Source organism: Larus michahellis, chromosome 3 (genome assembly GCF_964199755.1).
Source record: "Larus michahellis chromosome 3, bLarMic1.1, whole genome shotgun sequence".
NCBI lineage: Eukaryota > Metazoa > Chordata > Aves > Charadriiformes > Laridae > Larus > Larus michahellis.
The window spans coordinates 53,949,455-53,970,284 of NC_133898.1; the positions used below are offsets into that span (position 1 = coordinate 53,949,455).

Consider the following 20,830-nt stretch of genomic DNA (forward strand, 5'->3'; position numbering starts at 1 on the left):
TACTCCTTCACTACTCTTCTGTGGACGGAACACATCATTTAAGGTTTTATTAGTACTAACATTGCTTCATTCGTTCATTTAACACTGATGTTTATACAACCACTATGATCTTTATCCCCACCCCCAAGAATCTGAAATACTTGATTGCTGATATTCACAAGATCTACCAGAACCCTTTGTGCAGACCTGAACAATCACTCCTTGCCATCTTGTATTTGTGCTACTGATTGCACTTTTACATTCAGGTCATTCAGCTTGTTCTTAGTAAAATGAATGACATGTATTTCAGAAGACTTCCTCAGTTTCTCAGCTTAATAAGTCTAATTCTGTCCTTCCTTCTTCCCCAGTTTAGGACCATTAGCAAGATCAATGAGCATTTTCTCTCTCATCAATTTGCGCATCACCGAAAGCTTTGACTCTCACTTGTCACAGAACGCGCTCCTGTGGAATTTGACCTCTACAAATCCTTCATTCAGTTACATCATAGATAAATTAGCCATGAAGAACAGAAAATGCTGGAGAAAGCAGAGGTTAAGTCAAATTTATAAGAGTTGCTGGCCATAAAAATACTCTCTCAGTGAGCAGTTTACTGTTTACAACTTAACCAGAAGAAATCCAAGTACCTGAGTCTGGTCTGCCATCAGAACTACGAAATTCCTGCATTCTCTTCTCTAGTTTTTGCTGTCGCCGCCGTTTCATAACCACCTCGGGATTGGATATTGTGCGAGTGAAGCTGGTCTCAGGCATATCTTTGTAAACCTCAGCTGCAAGGCGAGAATTCTCACTGCCAAGTTAGTTTAAATAAAGAGAAAAAATTGACATTAATAGCTTAAAATACATATATCCTCACCACTTCATAAAGGATAAAAGGCAACTAGAGTCCATACATGTAGGAGATCAATTAAGTTATTGCAAAATGGTTTCTACATGAACTTCACTTTTGCTAGGATTAACGCTGTTCATATATTCATGCTCACCTGAAACAGATAACGACCAATTTAAGTATTGATGGTCTCTTCGGGGCAGGGGGGTGGAGGGGAAGGCAGGCATTTAGGAAACTTTACATTACACCCCCAACTTTATTCTGATTTACAGTGTTGCAAATCATATGGAAGCAGAGTTGCAGCTCATGCTTTGGCTAATGCACCCAAATACAATTCTATTTTAATTTAAAAAAAATTAAGATCAAGCACAGAATACTGGAAAGATCACGCTGACGTTTGAAGAGCATTGCAAACATAACCATGAAGAGTGGGTACACATCTGAAAAACAATCATGAACTCAAACATAACATAACACAACATAAAATCAAGCTCTATTCTATGTTAACCAGTCAATTTATTTAATCTCTGAGAATCTGTTATCAATTATTACATTTTCATCATTAATTTTCTTTCTGGGTATGTTAAAAATCCACCATTAATGATTTTTTTTCTCAGGTATTACACATGAAACCTACAGAATCTGGTACAGAGACTAAGTTTAATTTAATGTAGACCTTTCTCAGCTTTCGAGTTCTACATTCAGTTATTCATGCCTGATTCCTGTGCTCCAGTTTTCTGTACAAGGATTAATGTATGTCCTGCCCTGTCTCAATGACTAAGATGCAGCAGATATGGGAGGAGACTGGCTACCAAAATACATCTCAGAGAAAAACAAACTGATAGTCAGGTAAGTCAAATGCAAACACCTACACATACTATTTTTTCTGGCAAAAGACAGAATAATCAAACATAGGGAAGAGAAATAAACCCACTCTAGAGTAAATGCTCAAGAATAAACATAGTGCAGAAACTCCATGTCACCAAGCATGTGTCAATTTCTGTACAAGGAGGTGGAAAAAAAGCTTATTTCATGGTTTAAAAACCAAACCTTGTGGCAAAATGTGGCAAAAAACCCCCCCAAAAACCAACACAGAAATTGCCATCACATACTCGTTCATGATGATATTGCACCCATGTCAACTACTTACTTTTGAAAGAAACAACAACTTATTTGTTAGAGAGGGGGATGCTTTAAAGTAAGATGTAGGTTATATGAACTGGTTGAACTTTAAAACACTTACATATCATCCCCATGAAGAAGTCTATCATCTTTATCTGATGCTTGTCGCAATGCCTCTTTTTCACGCCTCTTTTTTTCTTTTTTTTCTTTTTTTGAGAGAGTTCGTTTGAAATTCTGAATTACTCCCTCTTTTTCTTGTTTTTCAGGGCCATTACTCTGAGCCTTCTGAAAGAAATAAGTTTAAAACAACTTCCATCAGTTTTAGTCCAATGAAAACTTAGTATTGGTTTTAACTTTCCAGACAAATCTGATTAAGACATAGTATCACTAACACAAAAACAATATTTTAAGCAATAATACTGCATTACACAAGGGTGGGACTAATACTCTCTGGAATAACACGGAGGGCAAAAATAATTTCATATTCCAAAGCAGGTATGAACTGAACGAGCACCTCATACTCCAGAAAATGAAGAAACTGCAGAATTTTACTTGAATAATGCCTTCTATTTACTTGGCCTCAGAGATTAACCGAAGGCTGCAAAACAAATTTCTGCCTCCCAGTAAAAATACTTCACAAAACAACACCGCACTTAATCTCTTTTCAAGACAACTGTGTTGCAGCATCTGATAAGAATAAACTGCACAAGGAAAAATATTATAGAGGACATTTCCCCTATGGTGTATTTTTCAGAGTTGTCCTTCCAGCGTTCTCTTCTCCAGTTCCTGCTCCTTGCATACACAAGATACCTGTAATCCTAGGCACATTTGCCTTCTGTAGAGAAAATAACAGAAGACGAGAAAAAGAAGATACAGGTCTCTCTGCTTCTATCAGGAAGTGAAGAACACAGAGAAGGAAGATTGAAGATTGCTTCATTCAATGAATAGGAACAGCAAGTCTGGTAGACGTAGTGCAAAACATTAATTTTCCCTCCCCACCTCTAAAATGGATGTATCCTGTAGTCAAAAGTGTAGTGTAAGAGTAGCTCATGTACCTATAGACAAAGCACCTTTAAAATTAACAAGCTCTAATTCAAAGAGGAAAAGAAATATAGTGCTCTTGTCTGAAGATAGCTCACACTGAACAGCATGTTTTCCATAGCTATAAGCATCAGATAGATATCATACACATAATTATATGACTTCAGAAGCCAAAGTCTGATCTAATTTAATGTTTAAATGACTAATATAAAAAAAAGCTTTTGTACAGCTGATGTTCACATGTGAGCATTTCGAAGGAAAAATTTTGCATTTAAAAGGAAAAAAAAAACAAAAAAAAATCAAAACACCACCACCTCCCCAAAAGGAAATAGGCTCCCATCAGTTCTGTTAAGAAACTGAATGTTACCTAGGGAGGTAACAATTTTTAGTTATTTAACTCCCTCTGGCATCCCCTTTTAGAGGCTCTGCAAGAGGTGGGATCACCTCCTAGGTGTTTGGCATCATACTATTTGAGGAAATGTTTAATTCATCATATTAGAACAAAGCAAGCTCTAAGTTCTCTGGGCATTACATGCTGCAGTACTAGACAGCTTCACAGATCAAAGCATCACAAACCATCTGAAAGATCACAAAAAAGCTGTGTTGCAAAGATACATTTTAAGTATTTAAAAAGTCTTGCTGCAGATATCAAAGGTCATTATCAGCAGTTGTTTTCAGGAATTAGAAAAGAAGAAATTATGTTTTGCTGTATGAAGTCCCACACATTTCAAAACTGCTGTTACCACTAGCATACTCCTTCTTAAAGACGCACCTTTGGAGGAAGTGTATCATTTTCATTTTTGAGAACAAATCTTCCCTCTCGATCATCTTTGTTCCAGTTTAATTGTACAACAAGAGGCTTCTCATCTACATCTAATCTTCTTTCTTCTTCAAAAAAATGAAAAGCAGTAACAGTTACTTGGCACCTCAAGAGTAAAGATATTTAGAAACAAGTTATGCTCTTAAGAAAACAAAAGGTTTGCTGAACAGTATACGTAAGTTCATATTTCCCTGTTAAGTATAGGGACAGAAAGCCTTGGGAGGTAGAAATATATGTCCCCTTTCCAGCAACAAGTCTAAATGCATTCCCTCTATCTACATAAGATAACAGTCCACATAAAATAGTCTTGCGTACATCCTTTCCCAGAACTGAAGTCTAGGAACACAAGATTATCACTCAGGAGGAGAAGTTACATCTACACTTTTACTGTTTCAAACTTTATAACTTCATGAGACTTCCAAATACTCATTTTGTTATTTTAAATTTAACCAGTCTCATTATGGCCCAAGACTGCAGAAAAATAAACCAGATTATGAAATAAAATAAAAAAAAAAATCCACTATGCACATGCTAGCAAAAATTTCATTTAGTGTATTCAGTGTATTATATCTATTTTAAATATATGAAAAAAATCTGAGTGGTTAAAAAAATTAAACAAGTTTTGCCATTTGGTCATCCATCTAGAAGGAGGAGACAGTACTTATGCATAGCAAGACAATGATGTCTTTGCAGTTATATTTTATTTAATGAGAAACACTCCTATTGCCATGTTTTAAAAGGCAGGAACTTGCTCTGCAAAGGAAACAATTTCATTTTGACTCCAGGTACAGTGCTAACAGATTTTTAAAGAACACTAAAGTAGAAAAAACACATCCTATTCATTGCTTAAATTAATGATGGCACATACACTTTTCCTTAATCCCATATAATTTACATCAAGTCATCATTCATAGGCCATGAAAAGTGACACATATCCCAAGAAATTTCCATTCTCTATCTGCAATAAAATTATTTTCAGTCTTTCAAAAGCAGAATTTAAGGTAGCTAATCCACTTGTGTAGGCTTCTGAAGTACAAAAAAAGAAAAAGCACGACAAAAAGCGAGTTTCTCCCATTCCTGTGTCCACCACCAGCACACACACTACCACCTTCCAACTTGAAACTTTCTACTGGGGAGACATAAATGCTAGCAGCATCAAAAGGCTATTTAGATATCTTGGTTCTTCACAGGTAACATGAAAGGATCTGTTTATGAAACACAGTGGCTTCAAACAATAATATGTTGAATGTCCCCCAATTTAGCAGTAAAGGAACATGCATTATAAGGCTACCTATCAAAGGCCCACAACATCACAGAACCAAGGATGTACTCTCTAAGTGCTCCAATTAAACACTCATATTCTCCCATTATACATTTAGTCTTTACCTATCAGTCCAAAAAATAGCAACTCTCTCACAAATGCCAACAAATTAACAGGAGGTCAAGTACAGCATTTAAAAGATCATAATCAAAACTTTATGTACATAAACTGCAGGCCTGATACATCTACTGACATTTTCAAATACCACTCTCCCACGTAACAATTACTTAGGAACAAAAACATGAAGTCTTATGTGGTTCAGAAGCTGGAGGCAAACCTAAAGATATTTTGGCTGGGGGTGGATAGGAAGGTGGTATGGATGCAGGAAAGACTTTGTGAATAAATACTAACCTCCGCTGACATGCACCTCATAAAGTGAGTATTTAGGGGATGATAACATTCGCATGTCTGGTCGAAACTTCTCTGCAAGAGTTTCTATCACATCTTGAGTTGTGGCAGTACTAGAGACACGGATACATTTTGTTGCGAAATTTCCAGCTGCTTTATCTTGAAAGTAGAATCTCATTACTCCATGAAACTCCAGATCCTGTAAAGAAATAAAAATACACATCTTAGTGTTGGCTAACAGTTATGCGGTTCATAGTTCTTTCATTATTTATTAGTTACAAATATATTATAAACTAGAAGCTATTGAAATATCACACTGGTTTTCGAAATTTTGATGACAGCAGAATGTACTAACTAGGACACCACAAACTTGAAAAAAAAGGATGTTCTGTAAAAAGAAATTAATTACTAATTAATATATTTCATATTTTCAGAAAGGTTAGTCTTTGGTACAGCTCCCTAAACACTCTGGGAGGGAAGAAAAGCTCCAGTACCAACACAATGTGAAAGGGAGGGAAGAAAGGGACTGCAACTGTTAACCAGGTGGCTACACAATAGCTGCAATATTGGTGTGTTCAAACTATTGTAAATTCACATCCTCAAATATTTTCCTTAGCCATTGGAGTCCTGTCCTCCACTCCAGCCTACCAAACTGCAGGAGGGTACTGGCTGCTCATACTACTCCGTTACTGCTCTGATCACTGACGTCAAACTCAAATTTTAGTTCCCCAGCGGTCTCCACCTGGCTGACTCTTGCCCCTTGCATAAATCCCAGCACTCATGGGGAATCAAGAAGATTCAAGTGCCCTAGTTGACATTGCCAAGTTTACTCTGAAGTTTAATAATCATTGCACCCATCTTCACTTTTCAGAGGCTTTGAAATAGATATACCCTTAGGTGTCGAGTGTAGTGGCAGATTTCATGCTAAGCACAGCCCTTTCCAGTGCTACATCTGATCACACAAAACACATCACGACATTTCTTTGAACAGCAAAAAACATGAGATATTTATTGAAGGTACTCTATCATACAGAAAAAAAAACCACGCCAAGTGTTATAACCTACACTAAGACAAACGTTTCAGTCAGCTAGAAATACACAGAAGCAAGCACTGTTCTTCTCAGGATGCTCCCAAGCCTGTGCCAATACAGCAGTCACATGAAAACGTACCATGGACCTAGACAATGGCTGATTTTGTTTTATTCTCTCTTGTTATCCTAACAATTTATAGAGTTAATCTTTCTGAGCCTAAACTGGTGCTCCCACAGAACTGTCTATTGTAATCCCACACTAGTGTTCCTTCCTGCAAGGAGTTACAGGTTCCACATGCCTCACTTCAGCTTAACTGCCACCTCCTCATCCACTCTGGATTTCACTGCATTATTCAAAGGTGGGTCTCAATTCTTCTACCCTGAATATTTTTGTAACAGCTACTATTCACCCCTGAAAAGCATCCTATCCACTTCATTTCTTGTCTCCCGTTATCTATCTTTAATTATTAACTAATTATCCATACAAGGACTTACCCTTCTCATGCAGAAGGCTACTGAATGACTTCTGGAAATCCCACCTACCACAGCAAATCTTTACATGTATTCTTGCTAATTCCAGCAGGAGCTCCAAATAACTTGAGCTCCAAAAGGTTTAAGGCACAACTTCTTTTCACAAATCTCTGTTGACTTTTCCACCATCTATTACAATTACCACGTGTCCATGAACTCTGTACGTTACTGTAGTTTCTAATCAGCACAGACAACATCCTGAGTAAACATCCTCCTAATATTGGCCTCACACTGCATTTATATCCAACAACCTAAAGGTGTCTAGCTAAAGGAGTCATTACATACCGGTTAGTACAATTACTTCATTGCTCACTTTCTATAGAGTGATTGGATTAACATTGTCTGGTTCTAGCAACTTGCTTTCATGTTGTCCATTTGTTCTCTAAATTGTTAACAAATGTTGATTTGAGAGAGAGTTCCTCTGAGGAGTTACCCAGAAAAGGTTCTCGGCAGGGCAACCTTTCCAAGATTTTCAACAATGAGCACAGGTGCAAAGCAAAGGTTTTTCTGCTATCGCCTTACCTTCTGAAAGTTTCTTTTATAAAGTGATCATCTCATGGCCCTATGGCTTGTGGTAGGTTTGCTACTACTAATGTGCTGAAAGATTGTTATTATTAAAGACTTTTCAAAATTTACTAATCAAATTCTTTTGTTCTATCTTATACTTTTATATTCTACTTGCCTTACAATTTTCCTAATTGGGATACTACTTCAGCTTTCTAATAACTATCTTTGCCTGATGTTCAGCCGTGCCAGCTCCCTTTCACACTTCCCTTGATAGCTGGCATGCTTTTGGTCTGTACCTCCAGCATGGCATCTTTAATTCTCGGCAGGTGGTAAGTACTTTGCTACTACTTGCCTCTTTTAGCTTTAACAAGCTTCCCTAGTGCAGCTATGTTGTATTTCCAATCGAGTTGGAAAATTTTGCAGTTCCTGAAAGAAAAATGATTATCAGCATTGTGAGCCACATCCCACACGCTCTTCTGGACCAATTTAAAGGGTTGCCTCTTCTGTAAATACTCCTTAACCATGCTGCTTCAAACAGCCATGACTATTTTTATAACAAACTCAGGGTTGTGATCCACTTGTTTGGTGGTTGCAAAAGACAACACATGAGCTTTCTGTAGAAGCGTCACAAACCATAATCATATCGCATTTGTATCATTTTTTTACATTTACACAAGGTTTCCCCTATCACCATCTCAAGGCGAAGCTATTCTGCTGAAGAAAGAATTGAGAGAGATGATGAGCACACTGCAAATCTCTCTTCAGGAGTTAAATATTACATGAGATTCTACACACAGATAGAGTTCCAGTTGATTTCTTTATTTTTGTTAAGGAGATGAGATTACTTTACTGAGAACACACTCCACTGTCCGTTGGCCATACTTTTAATCCTATAGATTTTATGCGTTCTCTACAACAACATAGCAGTACTAGCAGAGATTCAAGAGCAAAGTGCAACGCAGATCCATTCAGAAAAGATCTAGAAAACTGTTCAAGAAGCTCTCTAAACTTCCAGGGGATTATTATTATTATTTAAAGTTTTATTGATAAAACTTATTTCTACTTCCAGACACTAACAAAGCATAAATGTGACAGAACTCCACTGTGAATACTCAAGATACGACGTTCGTATAAAGCCAGCTTTGTTTTCCTTTTAGAAAATAAAGTAATGTATTCCTCTGAAGAATTGTCACTTGAGTTTTGTTTCATCTCTTTGACAATCTGGATGCGAAAACAACCAAATGCAGTAACCACTATCTGTCCATTTCCCACTGTCCTCCTCTATGGCAGCTTCTCATGCTGTGTCCCCATAGCCCATGCCCCCACCCCCTCCTTAATTTTCCAAAGTTTTCCATTTGAAAAAAAGAAAAAAGAAAAAAAAAAGATAGACTGCACAACTGCATCCCAATGCTCTGCCGCTTCCCAGTGTAAAACTCTAGTTAATTTAATGGTTTTTTGGAGTAAGTTCCAAACTGTTCCTTTGGGCATTGCTAGAGAATTACAATATTTAAATAAAAGTGTTCAGTGACACAGAAGTCAGTAGTTTTACATTTCAAAAACTTAGGAAAGTAGGAGAAAAAGGAAAAAAAACCAACCCAAACCCAAAACCCCACAACGATCCCCCACCTTCTTCATCATTATTATACATGAGATGTGTGTGTGTCTATATATATATTTTTTTTTCCATCCAGTTCAAGACACATTTAACTTTCTGGCCATGTCCTTAGCAGATCAGTAAGAAGCCACACACAGAGACCGAAGCCACCACCCACATCAAGACAACAAGGTAGTCTTCACGCAAATTTCCACTCTCCACTCTAACTCTGCCTTTATTTTTGAGAGGTACGTTTCATCCTCAAACTCGCTCACTTCTGAATTTCTTTGTCAAGTCTGTCAGGTAGGTTCACTGCAGTTTATACCATGGACTTGTGTCAAGAGAAGAGGCTAAAGAATAAAAGTCACTTGCCTTCAGTCAAATAGATATGCAAATATTATCTGTTCATGTTCCCTAACATACACTTCTGAGTGGAGAAATCTCCCCAAAACATTTACAACTCTCTTAAAACCATCTTCCTCTAAAGATAAGAACTGCCATTTATAAATTACCAAAAAGAAGTCAAAATGTTTTCTGCATTTCAAAACTGCCTAATTACATAAGCGTATGAAAGCTCTTTTAAATTCCTCTCAGGAGTTTATATGCATCATAAGCAATTTTAGCTTTCTCATCTAATCACTTTAGGTATTTTATGTATCTACTGTGCAAGTCCATGGCTCCTTAGGAAGGAACATAAGGATACAGAACAGACTTCCGCTACACAAGTACAGTCAATTTTCACGAAATTTTAATTCTGATCATCTAGACTGCAAAATATATTTTTTTAAAGCACCTAGCAAAAGTCAGCTCTTTTTAAGCCTTTCAAATCATAAATAACATTTTCTTTAAGTACAAAGCCTAACTATTCTTTTTTATCACTAACAGAAGAATTTACAGTGGTTTCCAAAAGTATGTCCAACTCAAAAGAAGGTTCCAACTTACATAATAAAAATCTGCCAGTTAACCATTGTTTCTCGGTTTTACAAACAAAAGGAAGTTGTATCACCTCATTAGGCATGAAAAAGAAATTATAAATGCGCTTCAACTACTTAGTTACGACATTTTGCATAAAGTCAACAACTGTCAGTAACTGCTTCAAAACCAACAGGTTAAATGTTTCAAAAGCATGTCTTTTTCTAAAGAAAATACAGACACACTGAAGTATCAGAACCGCACACTTGAAACAACAGCTTTTACAATAGCAAAAGACTTCAGAATTCTACAAAATCTTGTGGAAAGCTTTGATGAAACATTCTTAGAAAACATCTGTGTGCTCAGTGCTATCACCCTCTCCTCTGACATCCTCCTTGATGACCTCAGACCATCAACAACTGAAAAAGAGCACTACAAAAACAGGAAGCAAACAAACTTTAATACATAACAGAGTCTCACAGATCACTTAAGTCACATTTAAAACTGAAGATGTGACATACAAGTTTTCAAATCAGTCATCATCAAAGTTTTCAGGGAAGCTTCAGCAAAGTGATTCCTGTTTCTCAAAACAGGTTGTTTGATCTTCAAATCTAGCTCCCAGTCACTTACTATCAAATAGATATTTCTGCTTTAAAGCAGTGATCAGCAATCATCCAGATAATCATTCATTTGAAGTTATGTTATACAGAAATGCAAACAAGTAAGTGAGGCAGAGAAAAGCATCTCAAGCTTCCACCTCCGATTACAGAGGCTGGTTACATACACTCATAAAAAGTGTTAACAGTTATGGAAGACCGAGGTATTTAATACTTTGTTTATTTGAAAATCCCCACAGAAAAATAGCTCTTTTTTCTTCCAATCATCCCATTCTTTTTACACAAGGAGAACATAGTCAAGAAGGAATATGAAAAACAAGCAGAAAGAAATAAAAAGAATGTGCTGTAGGTGAGGTATGGAAAAAGTCTGCAACGTGACACAACGGGATTTGCAGCAGGGAAACCTGGACTTCCTGAAGAATCAAACAGAGAGGCTGCTACAAACAAAGCAGTAATATCCAGGAGCAGTAATCCACAGCCATGCTCACGTATGAGAAAGGAAACCCCTCCTTTAAAGTGTCAGAGGAGGTAACGAGGGACTATTATCCCAGTAAGTAGGGCCCAGCGATGAATGAGAAGATCAGGATCACTATTCCCACAGGCCAAGCAAAGAATACTTGTAGGCTTTTAAACTACTATCCCACCAATATCAATCACAAAGCAATACGGACTTCAATAATTAAGCATTCAATAATTAAGCACTATCCATTTTGTAAACTATTCAATCTCTTGAGCAGCAGAGAATATACAAGTTTCCCTTCAGAAATCCTCATCTGTAACCCCTCCAAGAGTCTATCTTTGATCTCTTTCAGCTGCATTGATAACACTGTTTGCCTTGCAAGCAGCATTCTGCATGACTGCATCTAGAAAATACCAAAAAACAGCATTAAGAATGTCACGTCTTTCTTCCTTCCCCATTCAAATTCCATGAGCAAAAAACCTACAGAACACTAACTCCTAAGCAAGCTGTGATTATTATTCAGGTGCATGTACTTGTCGCTCAGGAGTTTTGCTAATAGAATATAAATCACAAAAAAAACCCCAATTCACAATGCAACAATTGGAATTAAAGCAAATACAAGTTTCTTTCAAACGAATTCAGGTCACAACATTGATCTAACAGGTCAGCATAACAATACTATTATCACTGCAAGATATTCTGAAACATTCACGTAATGCCTTTGTATCTGACCCCTTGTCAGTCTACAGACTAAAATGGAATTGCTTCCTTTGCCACTCCAAAAGCCATAAGTATGCAACAAATCCGAGCAATTCTAATGAGTATATGAATATTAAAAAAAGAATTCCTACAAGATTTTAAAACCCAACCATATTAAATCACTAGGGGAGTAAACACTGAAATTACATGAGGGTCAAGTTTCTAGCATACATTCCCAGGAGTGATTTCTCAACTTGAAACTAAAGGATAGCTAATATGTTCATATACAGACACTACAGCCAACTATTAAAAAGGAATTCCAAACAGTCTTAAAAAAATAATAATAAATCAATCCCGTTAACTGTTACAAACTGTTTTCCATGTAGTAGAGAAAGGCAGTGTTCTTGCTAAGCTACAGTTTTTCAGATACCTTTAACAAGCACAGCTTCAAGATTAATGAAAGAATACCCTAAATGGTTCCAAGAGAACAGAGGAAGAACAATACAGATGAAAAAACAGCTCCTATAAAAATAATTTTCATCAGCTTTATTTCCTCTTCCAAACTTTTGACACCTGGATCAACAAAGGCTTTCCACTACAGAATGACTCATTCTGCCACAACAATTTACATACACTGTAATGTTCACAGAAGCAGGACCAACAGCTGAGTTTTCTATTAGGGAGAATTATCAATAATCCACAACACAACGAGCATAACTAAATGACCTCCCCTCTTTATTTTCCCGAAGAAAACCACATCTTAGGAACTAGCCCCACTACAATATGAAACAAACCCTCAGGGTCAAAAAAATAAGAGACACTGCATTTTTATAATATCAATGTAATGCAACGAAGTCAACACAAAACCCACTGCAGTATATGACAAATGTTACACAAATAAAATCTTAAACTAAGGCCAAAATTCATGTCTATAAATATAATTAACATATGCTAAAAAGGAATTACTTTTTTAAATGCAACTTGAATGCCCATGTGAACCTTGAATCATCACCGATGTAAGTATTCTACTGTTTACTTCACATGCATTGTCTCTACTTCCCATTACCTATTTGCCCACATAGCAAGAATGATTAATGTAACGACTCTTGGGATGAAAAAAAAATTACTGTAATCTTAAGTTACACCTTACAGTTCAAAAAATTAAACTTCAGAACAGACCCATCTACCACAGTATTTCCTACCTACTTCAAAACAAAACGAAAAGTTGTTTTCAGAACTATATTTTGGCAAAGCCACCAGACTCAGTATGCGGCCATCAACCATGCTTCATTCCAAAAACACTTAAGTTTTCATAATCTTCTACAAAAGGCATTGTTATACAGGAAACAGGAAGTGTCTTCAAGCAAGATTTATTATTCCAGAAGCAGCTACCATTAAAAATAAACAAAAATCTGCCAGTGGTGCTCCCCAAAAGCATTACAGGCTTAGCCTTCTAACTCTAATTTTCAAACCTATAGTAAACGACCAGCAAATCTTAACAGCGCTTGCAACACACAGCAACTGTCTGCCACCTGCAGGATATTTTTTGTTAAGCTGTGGTAGACAGCAACATTTAATCTTTCACGATTAACACAGAAAACATAATTGTTCTTACAAAATAAAATCTACAACAGTTAACTGAAAAACAAAAATATTTTAAACAACAACCACTACCAACAGTTCTGTAATTACTTAAGCATTCATTAAACTAGATTGCTTAAACTCAAAATGCAACAAATAAAGGTACAGGAGATTATATCATAGCCCCTGATTAAATCAGTCCCCCTTTTAAAAGCCCCCTTTATGTTGGTGATGCCACTGCCATCCAGTGGCATCCCAATACCTCTCTCCCAATACCACAACACTGAGGACCTGGTAGTTACTGCCAACAGATACTTTGAAAAGATGCCCTAAAAAAAATAAATAAATAAATGAAATAATTTGGAAAGTTGTTTTAAGGAGGTGACATGACAGGAGAGGGGAAAAAAAAAAAAAAAAAAAAGAGTAATTGACACATGTTTTGTCTATCAAAATGCCCTGAAAGTCTCTAATAACAAAACAGAGATACAGGCAGAGTACAATCATATTTGAAACCAGGTAAAAAGCCTGTCAAAACCAAAACAAAGCTTACTTTGAATTAGTCATGACATATTTAGAAGCAATAGCAAAACTAACAAGTAGCAAGAGCCCTCACGAATACATCAGTTACATTTCTATTTACCTACAATCTGTCACTGTTGCAGAACTAAGAACCGAATGTTTATAAAAAAACTCCAGAAAACTTAGAGAAGAAAAATTAGAAGTACAGACAATCCACCATAGCTTCTTTAAAAAAGATTTATTTAATCTAAATTCTTACTTCCTGTGTTAAAGATTGTTCCTTTTAAATAGTCTGATTTGGAGGAAGAAGAACACATTATTACATCCACCTCAAATCAAAACACAGCAGGAAAATTGTAATGAAAGTTCAAGCACTGGAAGTCTGATTTTTCATTGGCATACCTGCCAACGACCAGCAGAGCTGCAGCTTCTGTATTTAAGGGGCATTAATCAGACCACAAAAATGATAGCCCTTACTCACTTTAACCTTAAAAGTGTAGACACACAGTCGCTTTAAACTAACAGAAACTCCATCTGCTGCAGAAAGCCCTTCCTCATACCAAGACGTTTATTCCCACCTCCTCCCTAAACGTCAGACACCAGCATCCTGCAGCTGTACAGCAACATGAATCAGGTTAACTACCTCAGAAGTTTGGAGTTTCCCCACTGCCTCCGTTCAACATGGAAGAAACTGTCGGTGCCAGCCGTTGGATTAAACCGTCCTTCTGCTGGCACCTTGTATTAACTTGCAGGAACCATGAAACAGCAACCTCTGCCAAGCTAGACACTTTATTCCCACTTTTAAACTCGCATCAGCACATACCAGACCCTGCACAGAGACTTCTCAGCACTATAGGCCAGCAGGTACTTCATTGGGTTTTTTTGTTTGTTTCAGGCCACACTGGCTTGGCACGGTGTGAAGTCTTTGCACAGGTCAGAGACGCACCAGACCAAAGAAGGGAACAGAAACGTAGCAGCCAGCAGCTCGCCTATCCAGCCTCATCTCTGACTGCTCTTGCTTTCACACCTGCTCAGCAGCGTGGTAGCATCAGAGTGTCTGGTTCATCCGACAGCATCCAGGCAACACTTAATTGTATTTCTCTTTTCTCATGCGATGTTTATACATTTCTGAACGAACAGTTAAGAGTGTAACAGCACAGCAACAAAGCATTTCTTTGTACAATGACAATCCTGCTTTCAAAGGGGAATTTTAAAGCTAGAGGCAGATGGGCTTTTCAAAGGAACATTTGAATGTTGTATGTAAAAAGTGAAGATCCGAATGGATGTTTTTCAAGGGAAAAGTAATTCTAGCTCATCTACCCAGTGGCATCATCACCAAAAAGAAAGTTCTCTTGAGGATGCTGACACTGATAGGGTGGAACTGTGTCCTAGCAGAGACTGAGAGTCCTGATAAGCTAAGCGGAAAGTGTGGCCTGCTACAGAAATGGCAAATCTCTCAAATATTTTAAAGGTTCATTCGATAAATGCATGACATTTAGAAAAATACACAAATTTTTAAATCCACAAACTGAAGTTTAAAATACCATAGTCTTAAGGGCATTTCCAGAACAGGCATACTGCAGGAGTTCTTGGATACTGGAGTTACATGGTAAATTCTCTAAAATTTAAAAAGAACAAGCTGTTTCCTGTATAATTAAACGTTGGTAGAGAAACTTATCACTAAAAATAATGTTAAATCCATTAAAAAAAACAACAGTACAGATAGCTTTTGAATTAATCAGTGAAACTGGTAAGAACTGGAAAGAGAATTTTCACCTCAAGAAGCACACACTACAGACTCTCTCTTCGTAGTGGGAATTAGATCTGATGTCTTGTCTCTATCCGACCACTTACTGCAGCAACTTCACATTCCTGACATAGGCTGAAGGTTCAAACAACCAATGGATTAATTAAAAAAATCAAATTTGACAAGTTGGTCCCCACCAAAAGGCTGACCAGAGCCAGCAACACAGAGCAGCTCAGAAACCACCTTCACTTCGACCGTCTGGGATCCACCTGACATAGTATTCATTTTTATTTGCTCTCAGTATACCCTGTATATTGGAAGTATAGGAAATAAACTCTCACAGCATGACAAGAAGTGTGACAACAAAAATCCTTTAAATAAACAGTTTTCTGAATTAATTTCTTGCAACCAGCACTGCATTTTTACTGTATTAGTATCAGGCTTTAGTATGATGCAACACAGTATCAAAAGAAACAATCAAATAGGGTAATTTTTACAGAATACAACAAGGGGTCATATCGTATTTATTTTTCTGCTGACACAGCCAGGAAAAACTGGCCCAACTTCTAGTTTGCGATGATAAACTTGATTGTTTTACATTTGCTTCTCTTTCCTGTGGGATGAGCTGGAATCCGCACCACACAGGGTCAAGGCACCCAGATACACTGACTGAACTAGAAAAACGCGGGTGCTACCCGATACTCTGCATGCAAGCGCTCTGGCAACCAGGCTAATTAGTCAGGAGTTTAAAGTAGGAATGCTAACAAGCCTAATAGGAAACAAGCACCTGATTCTCCTGGAGCAGACAAACTGCAGCAGGGAATCTACTTGAAAAAAATTGAAGAATTTATCAAAAAAAAAAAAAAACAACCACCAAAAAAACCCCAACAAAAAAAAACAAACCCAAAAAACCAAAACCAACAACAACAACAAAAAAAAAAAAACACACCAAAAAAACAAACCCACAAAACACACCTCAAAACCAAACAACAGGAAAAAAAAGAAAAATCAAAAACCCATACAACACCAAAATGTGCTTAAACCCTTACCTTAACACAAAATCTATTCTTGACTAGACCCAATTCCCAAATTTCCTCCTCTATCCTCTGAGATGGGGCAGACCCACTTTAAAAACATTTTAAAAGGAGCAAAGCATTTACTTCTTTTCTGGGAGACCTTAGGGTAGCTATGGGTATGATGAATTATACAGCCAAAAAAAAAAAAAAAAAAAGTAAGAGGATGCTATCTGGCAAAATGTGAAATAGATAGGCCAACAAGAGATTATTGTGCACGTAAATTTGGGAAGAAAGGGGTCCCGAACACAGAAAAAACTCTCAATCTGTGTTCTCTTGTTTACAGCACTGTTGAGAGCTCACTGCCAAACTGACATTGCTAAAGGTTTTATAGCAGGTCGAGACCTTGCCAAAAAGCAATGTGATAGCACAGGAATTGCACCGGACTGTTGCCAGCTTCATTAACCTTATTACTCGTTTTACTACCTCAAGAGACACTAATGTGCGACATTTAAATTTGTTCCAGTTGCACAATTATTGTTGCACTGTCTTGGAATTCAGTCTACAATCATTAAATTCATACATTCCAGATCACATTGATTCAAATCCAACATTTGACTGAATCTCAAAAAGTTGTTTTCCAAGCAAATTAGGTTAGTCAAGCAGGTTTGAAGGAATAATAACATTTCAAAATGTAGCCCAAAACACAATTTTGTTGTAACAAATATCATGAAAATAAGGGGAAGGACCTCTTTTTGAACTATTATTATTTTTCCTTTCTACCTGAAATACTTACCTTCCCCTTTCCTTTTTAAGAACAGAACAACCATACTTCAGACTATATAATCACCAACATCTACAGTATTACAGTATTAGTTCTGGGGGAAAAAAAAAAAAAAAACAACGAAAAAAACCCCAAACAACCAACCCCAAACGTAAAATCTGCAGCTGAATGAAATTTAGTGATATCAGCTGTGTCGGAGCCAAAGATGCACAACCACAGCGCTCATATGCAGCTTCATCTTGAGCACACACACACACACAAAAACCTAAGGCATCCTTCTACTTACTCCTACCATACATCTGGAAAAAGGATGTTTATTCACTACGGATACAACCAAACAGGTAGCCAAATTTACACATGAAAACACCACACACTTTTAGACATGATTAGAAGCATTAACTGTAGCTTTTTTTGACCATTGAAAAGAAATACTGGGTCCATGTTGCACCTTCGAAACAGGAGACACAGTCCCAAAAAGTGCACTTTTTTAAAATTCTGTCACTCAAAAACTCTTACAGGAATTATCTTCTTGAATGACATGCTCATTTGTTTATTTAAAGGAATAAGGTCATTTCTTAAAATCTATGAAACAGCTTACTATATCATTAGTTATTTTAATGTTGGTTAACAAGACTACCAAGGGCACAGAGAGCTTGGAAAAAAAAATCTTTACAGTAGTTGTAATACTTTGGTAAAATTTATCTGTTGATAGCCTTCTCTCTGCAAATCCTACTTAATCCTGTTGTATAATCTTTGGCAACAATTTCATCAAGCACTGCGCTTGGTGAATGACATTCAGCTTCAGTTAGTTGCATTTAAAAACAACTGCTGACAAGTTAAAAAAAGGGCTTTCTCTGCAGTAACACCATCTACAGTATCCTCAGACCAACAGTGATTTTGCATTTACTGTTTTGTGAAGCTTTGACTACTCTCATACTCCAAGTTCCTCCATTCTAACACAAAAGCTAGTTCAAAGTAGTCCTAAACACACAAACAGATTTCTTACTAAGGTACTTGCACAAGCAAAATACTGCTTTGGTTCTGATTTTACTCCCTCACTACTCTATTTACTTTTAGATTTTAAACAGAAGATACCAAGATATCAACATAACAAATCACTTTGATGCGTTGTACTTGAGCTGGCACCCTTCTCATGAAGCAGCATTTTCTCTTCCAATTACGCACCAGTTTCCTTTTCTCCTAGGGGGTTCCACCCTTGCTCCCACCTACAATAGCGTCTATTTTGCCAGACTGGAGGCAAGTACATTGGCTGAAAGGTCTTGCTCTGTAAACAGGTTCATTTAACAAGATCTCTATACCTGAATGCCACCTTCTTTTATGTATCCTCCACATCATTTATTATTATTAGAACAGAACATGGAACGTACTCTTCACATAGACCTAGAAATAAATTCCATTAATTTCCCTAATCACCAATTACTGGAAGATTACGTCAAGAGAAAAATTACTCCATGTGTCCTGTTTGTTTGTGGCAGTGAGGGAGAGTATGACATTAAGCTAATTCAATGGCAACTAGCGGTTACCTTTGAAGGGGCTTGCCCTCTCCCTACCTACCCCCTCTCCAGCTACATGTCATTTCAGATTGCTTCAACACAAGCATTTAGGTGAACTCTAATGAGCTAGTTCAGAGACAAAAGCCCAAGGAAAATTAACCCTAGTCCCCCAGCTTTCTTAAGAACTTCACCATGGAGTCATGATGCCAGTATAAAGGAGGGATTAAAAAAAATGCTCAATTGGAGAAGGGGTGAGGGGAGTGCTCTTTTGCAGCTAGAGAGCCATTTTACTAGCTTCAGTTATAAATATGAAATCTCACCCTCACACTTTTCCCTTGTGTAGGTATTGGCACTCAAAATAAAACCAAGAACAAGAGTTTACAGAACTAAGGAACATCTCTGCAGACCCAGAACCCCAACCAACCAGGAGCATGACAGAGACTAGCTTTAACAGCACCTAGCAGTGATAACTTATCTACGGGAATTCAGGTATTTCATCAACCCTGTCAAAACATCTATTTCACTTGTCTAAGGCTCAACCAACAAAACATTATGAAAGTAATACAGTATTTGAAACTCAGTGTAAAAGGCCTAAGAAAGGCTATTAAAATAAAATCAGGCTGTACTTCAATTAGTCATTTACTAAGAACAGAAGTCATGTTTTTGTTTACAATACTAGAGGACATAGCACCTAATGTCTAAGAGTAGCACTGTATAAAAATACATACAGCTTTCTACTGTTTTAATTAGAAGTAACTAAATAATAACTAAAGGTACCAAATAACAAGTTGATCTGATTTTCTACTAGAAATAATGTTTTCCCCAAAACGTCAGGAGCCACTGAGTACAGAGTACATTACAGCTACAATGAGCGGCTGCTAACATCAGCCTCTGAAATATTTTTCACATCCTGGGCATAAAAAGCCAATACTGACAAGGATTCAGTTAAAGCAGGAATGACACAAATGCTAGAGGAATTGCTCAGTGGTGCCAAGAGACCACCTGCAAACACTGACAGGGTTTTACAGTCCTGAGAGTCTCCAATGTTCTCCAGAGATCACAGTAGCATCATTTCAACAAAACAGGCCAGAAGCGAAAAGTAAGCAAAATTATTAAAAGAAAATGAAATTTGACAAAGCGGTCATAATTAAGAAAGTCAGTCCAGAGACAGGGTGGGTTAAATGTGTTTAAAGAAGCTCAATTAAACCTGTTAAAAGTAACATTTAACTGTGCCACCACACAGTCATTAAAACAAAGAAGCACTCGAAAGCACCTCATAACTATGGGAGTAAAAAGCTACTCTCTTTCTATAACTGCAATATTTCAGCCATGGGCACTGTATTTTTTCTTTCCCTCCTACTGCTTCGGGGTCTCTTATTCCACACTCAGGACAACAATGCAAACGCAGCGACTGTGAGTAATCGCCAGTGCTATTCCCAATAGAGGAAACAGCAGTTGACCACTTGATTACATAGGAAGCTCCTCATTTCCTTTGCAGTTCTCTTCATAATAGCATAAATAATCTAGAAAGAGGTATCATGCGGTACAAGCATAAAGACCAATTTTAGCAACTTTTTGTCAAAAGGAACTCAGTCAGAAATCACCATTAATTTTTCAAACAATGGAGCTGAGATACATGCCCGAGTTAAAAAAAAAAGTTTGAGTTACTGTTTTATAATTGTTGATCTTAACCTCAAAATACTTGAGAGGGTGAGTCTCTAATTAGATTAAGTGTTCTGTACAAGACTATTCAGGTTTTATGAAAAACTTCTATTTTCAAACAGCAGCATGGCAACTCTTTTCCGACCCATAAACACGAGTATTTCATTACTTCTTCAAAATGATA

The 20,830-nt window shown here is 37.1% G+C and overlaps 1 protein-coding gene across 27 annotated transcripts in view; it reads right to left on the reverse strand.

Annotated features, from left to right (window-relative positions):
* AFDN (afadin, adherens junction formation factor) overlaps positions 1 to 20,830 on the reverse strand; it is a 129,485-nt gene that overhangs the window by 86,019 nt on the left and 22,636 nt on the right. For 20 of the 27 annotated variants that reach the window (XM_074580226.1, XM_074580237.1, XM_074580228.1 and 17 more), the window contains exons 2-5: positions 5,479 to 5,674; positions 3,759 to 3,874; positions 2,067 to 2,230; positions 624 to 784 (exon numbers count right to left, since the gene is read on the reverse strand). In XM_074580226.1, the coding sequence (XP_074436327.1) occupies positions 624 to 784; positions 2,067 to 2,230; positions 3,759 to 3,874; positions 5,479 to 5,674 (637 nt within the window). The remainder of the gene's footprint in view (positions 1 to 623; positions 785 to 2,066; positions 2,231 to 3,758; positions 3,875 to 5,478; positions 5,675 to 20,830) is intronic. The other 7 variants (XM_074580244.1, XM_074580238.1, XM_074580236.1 and 4 more) reach the window with 1 other exon arrangement.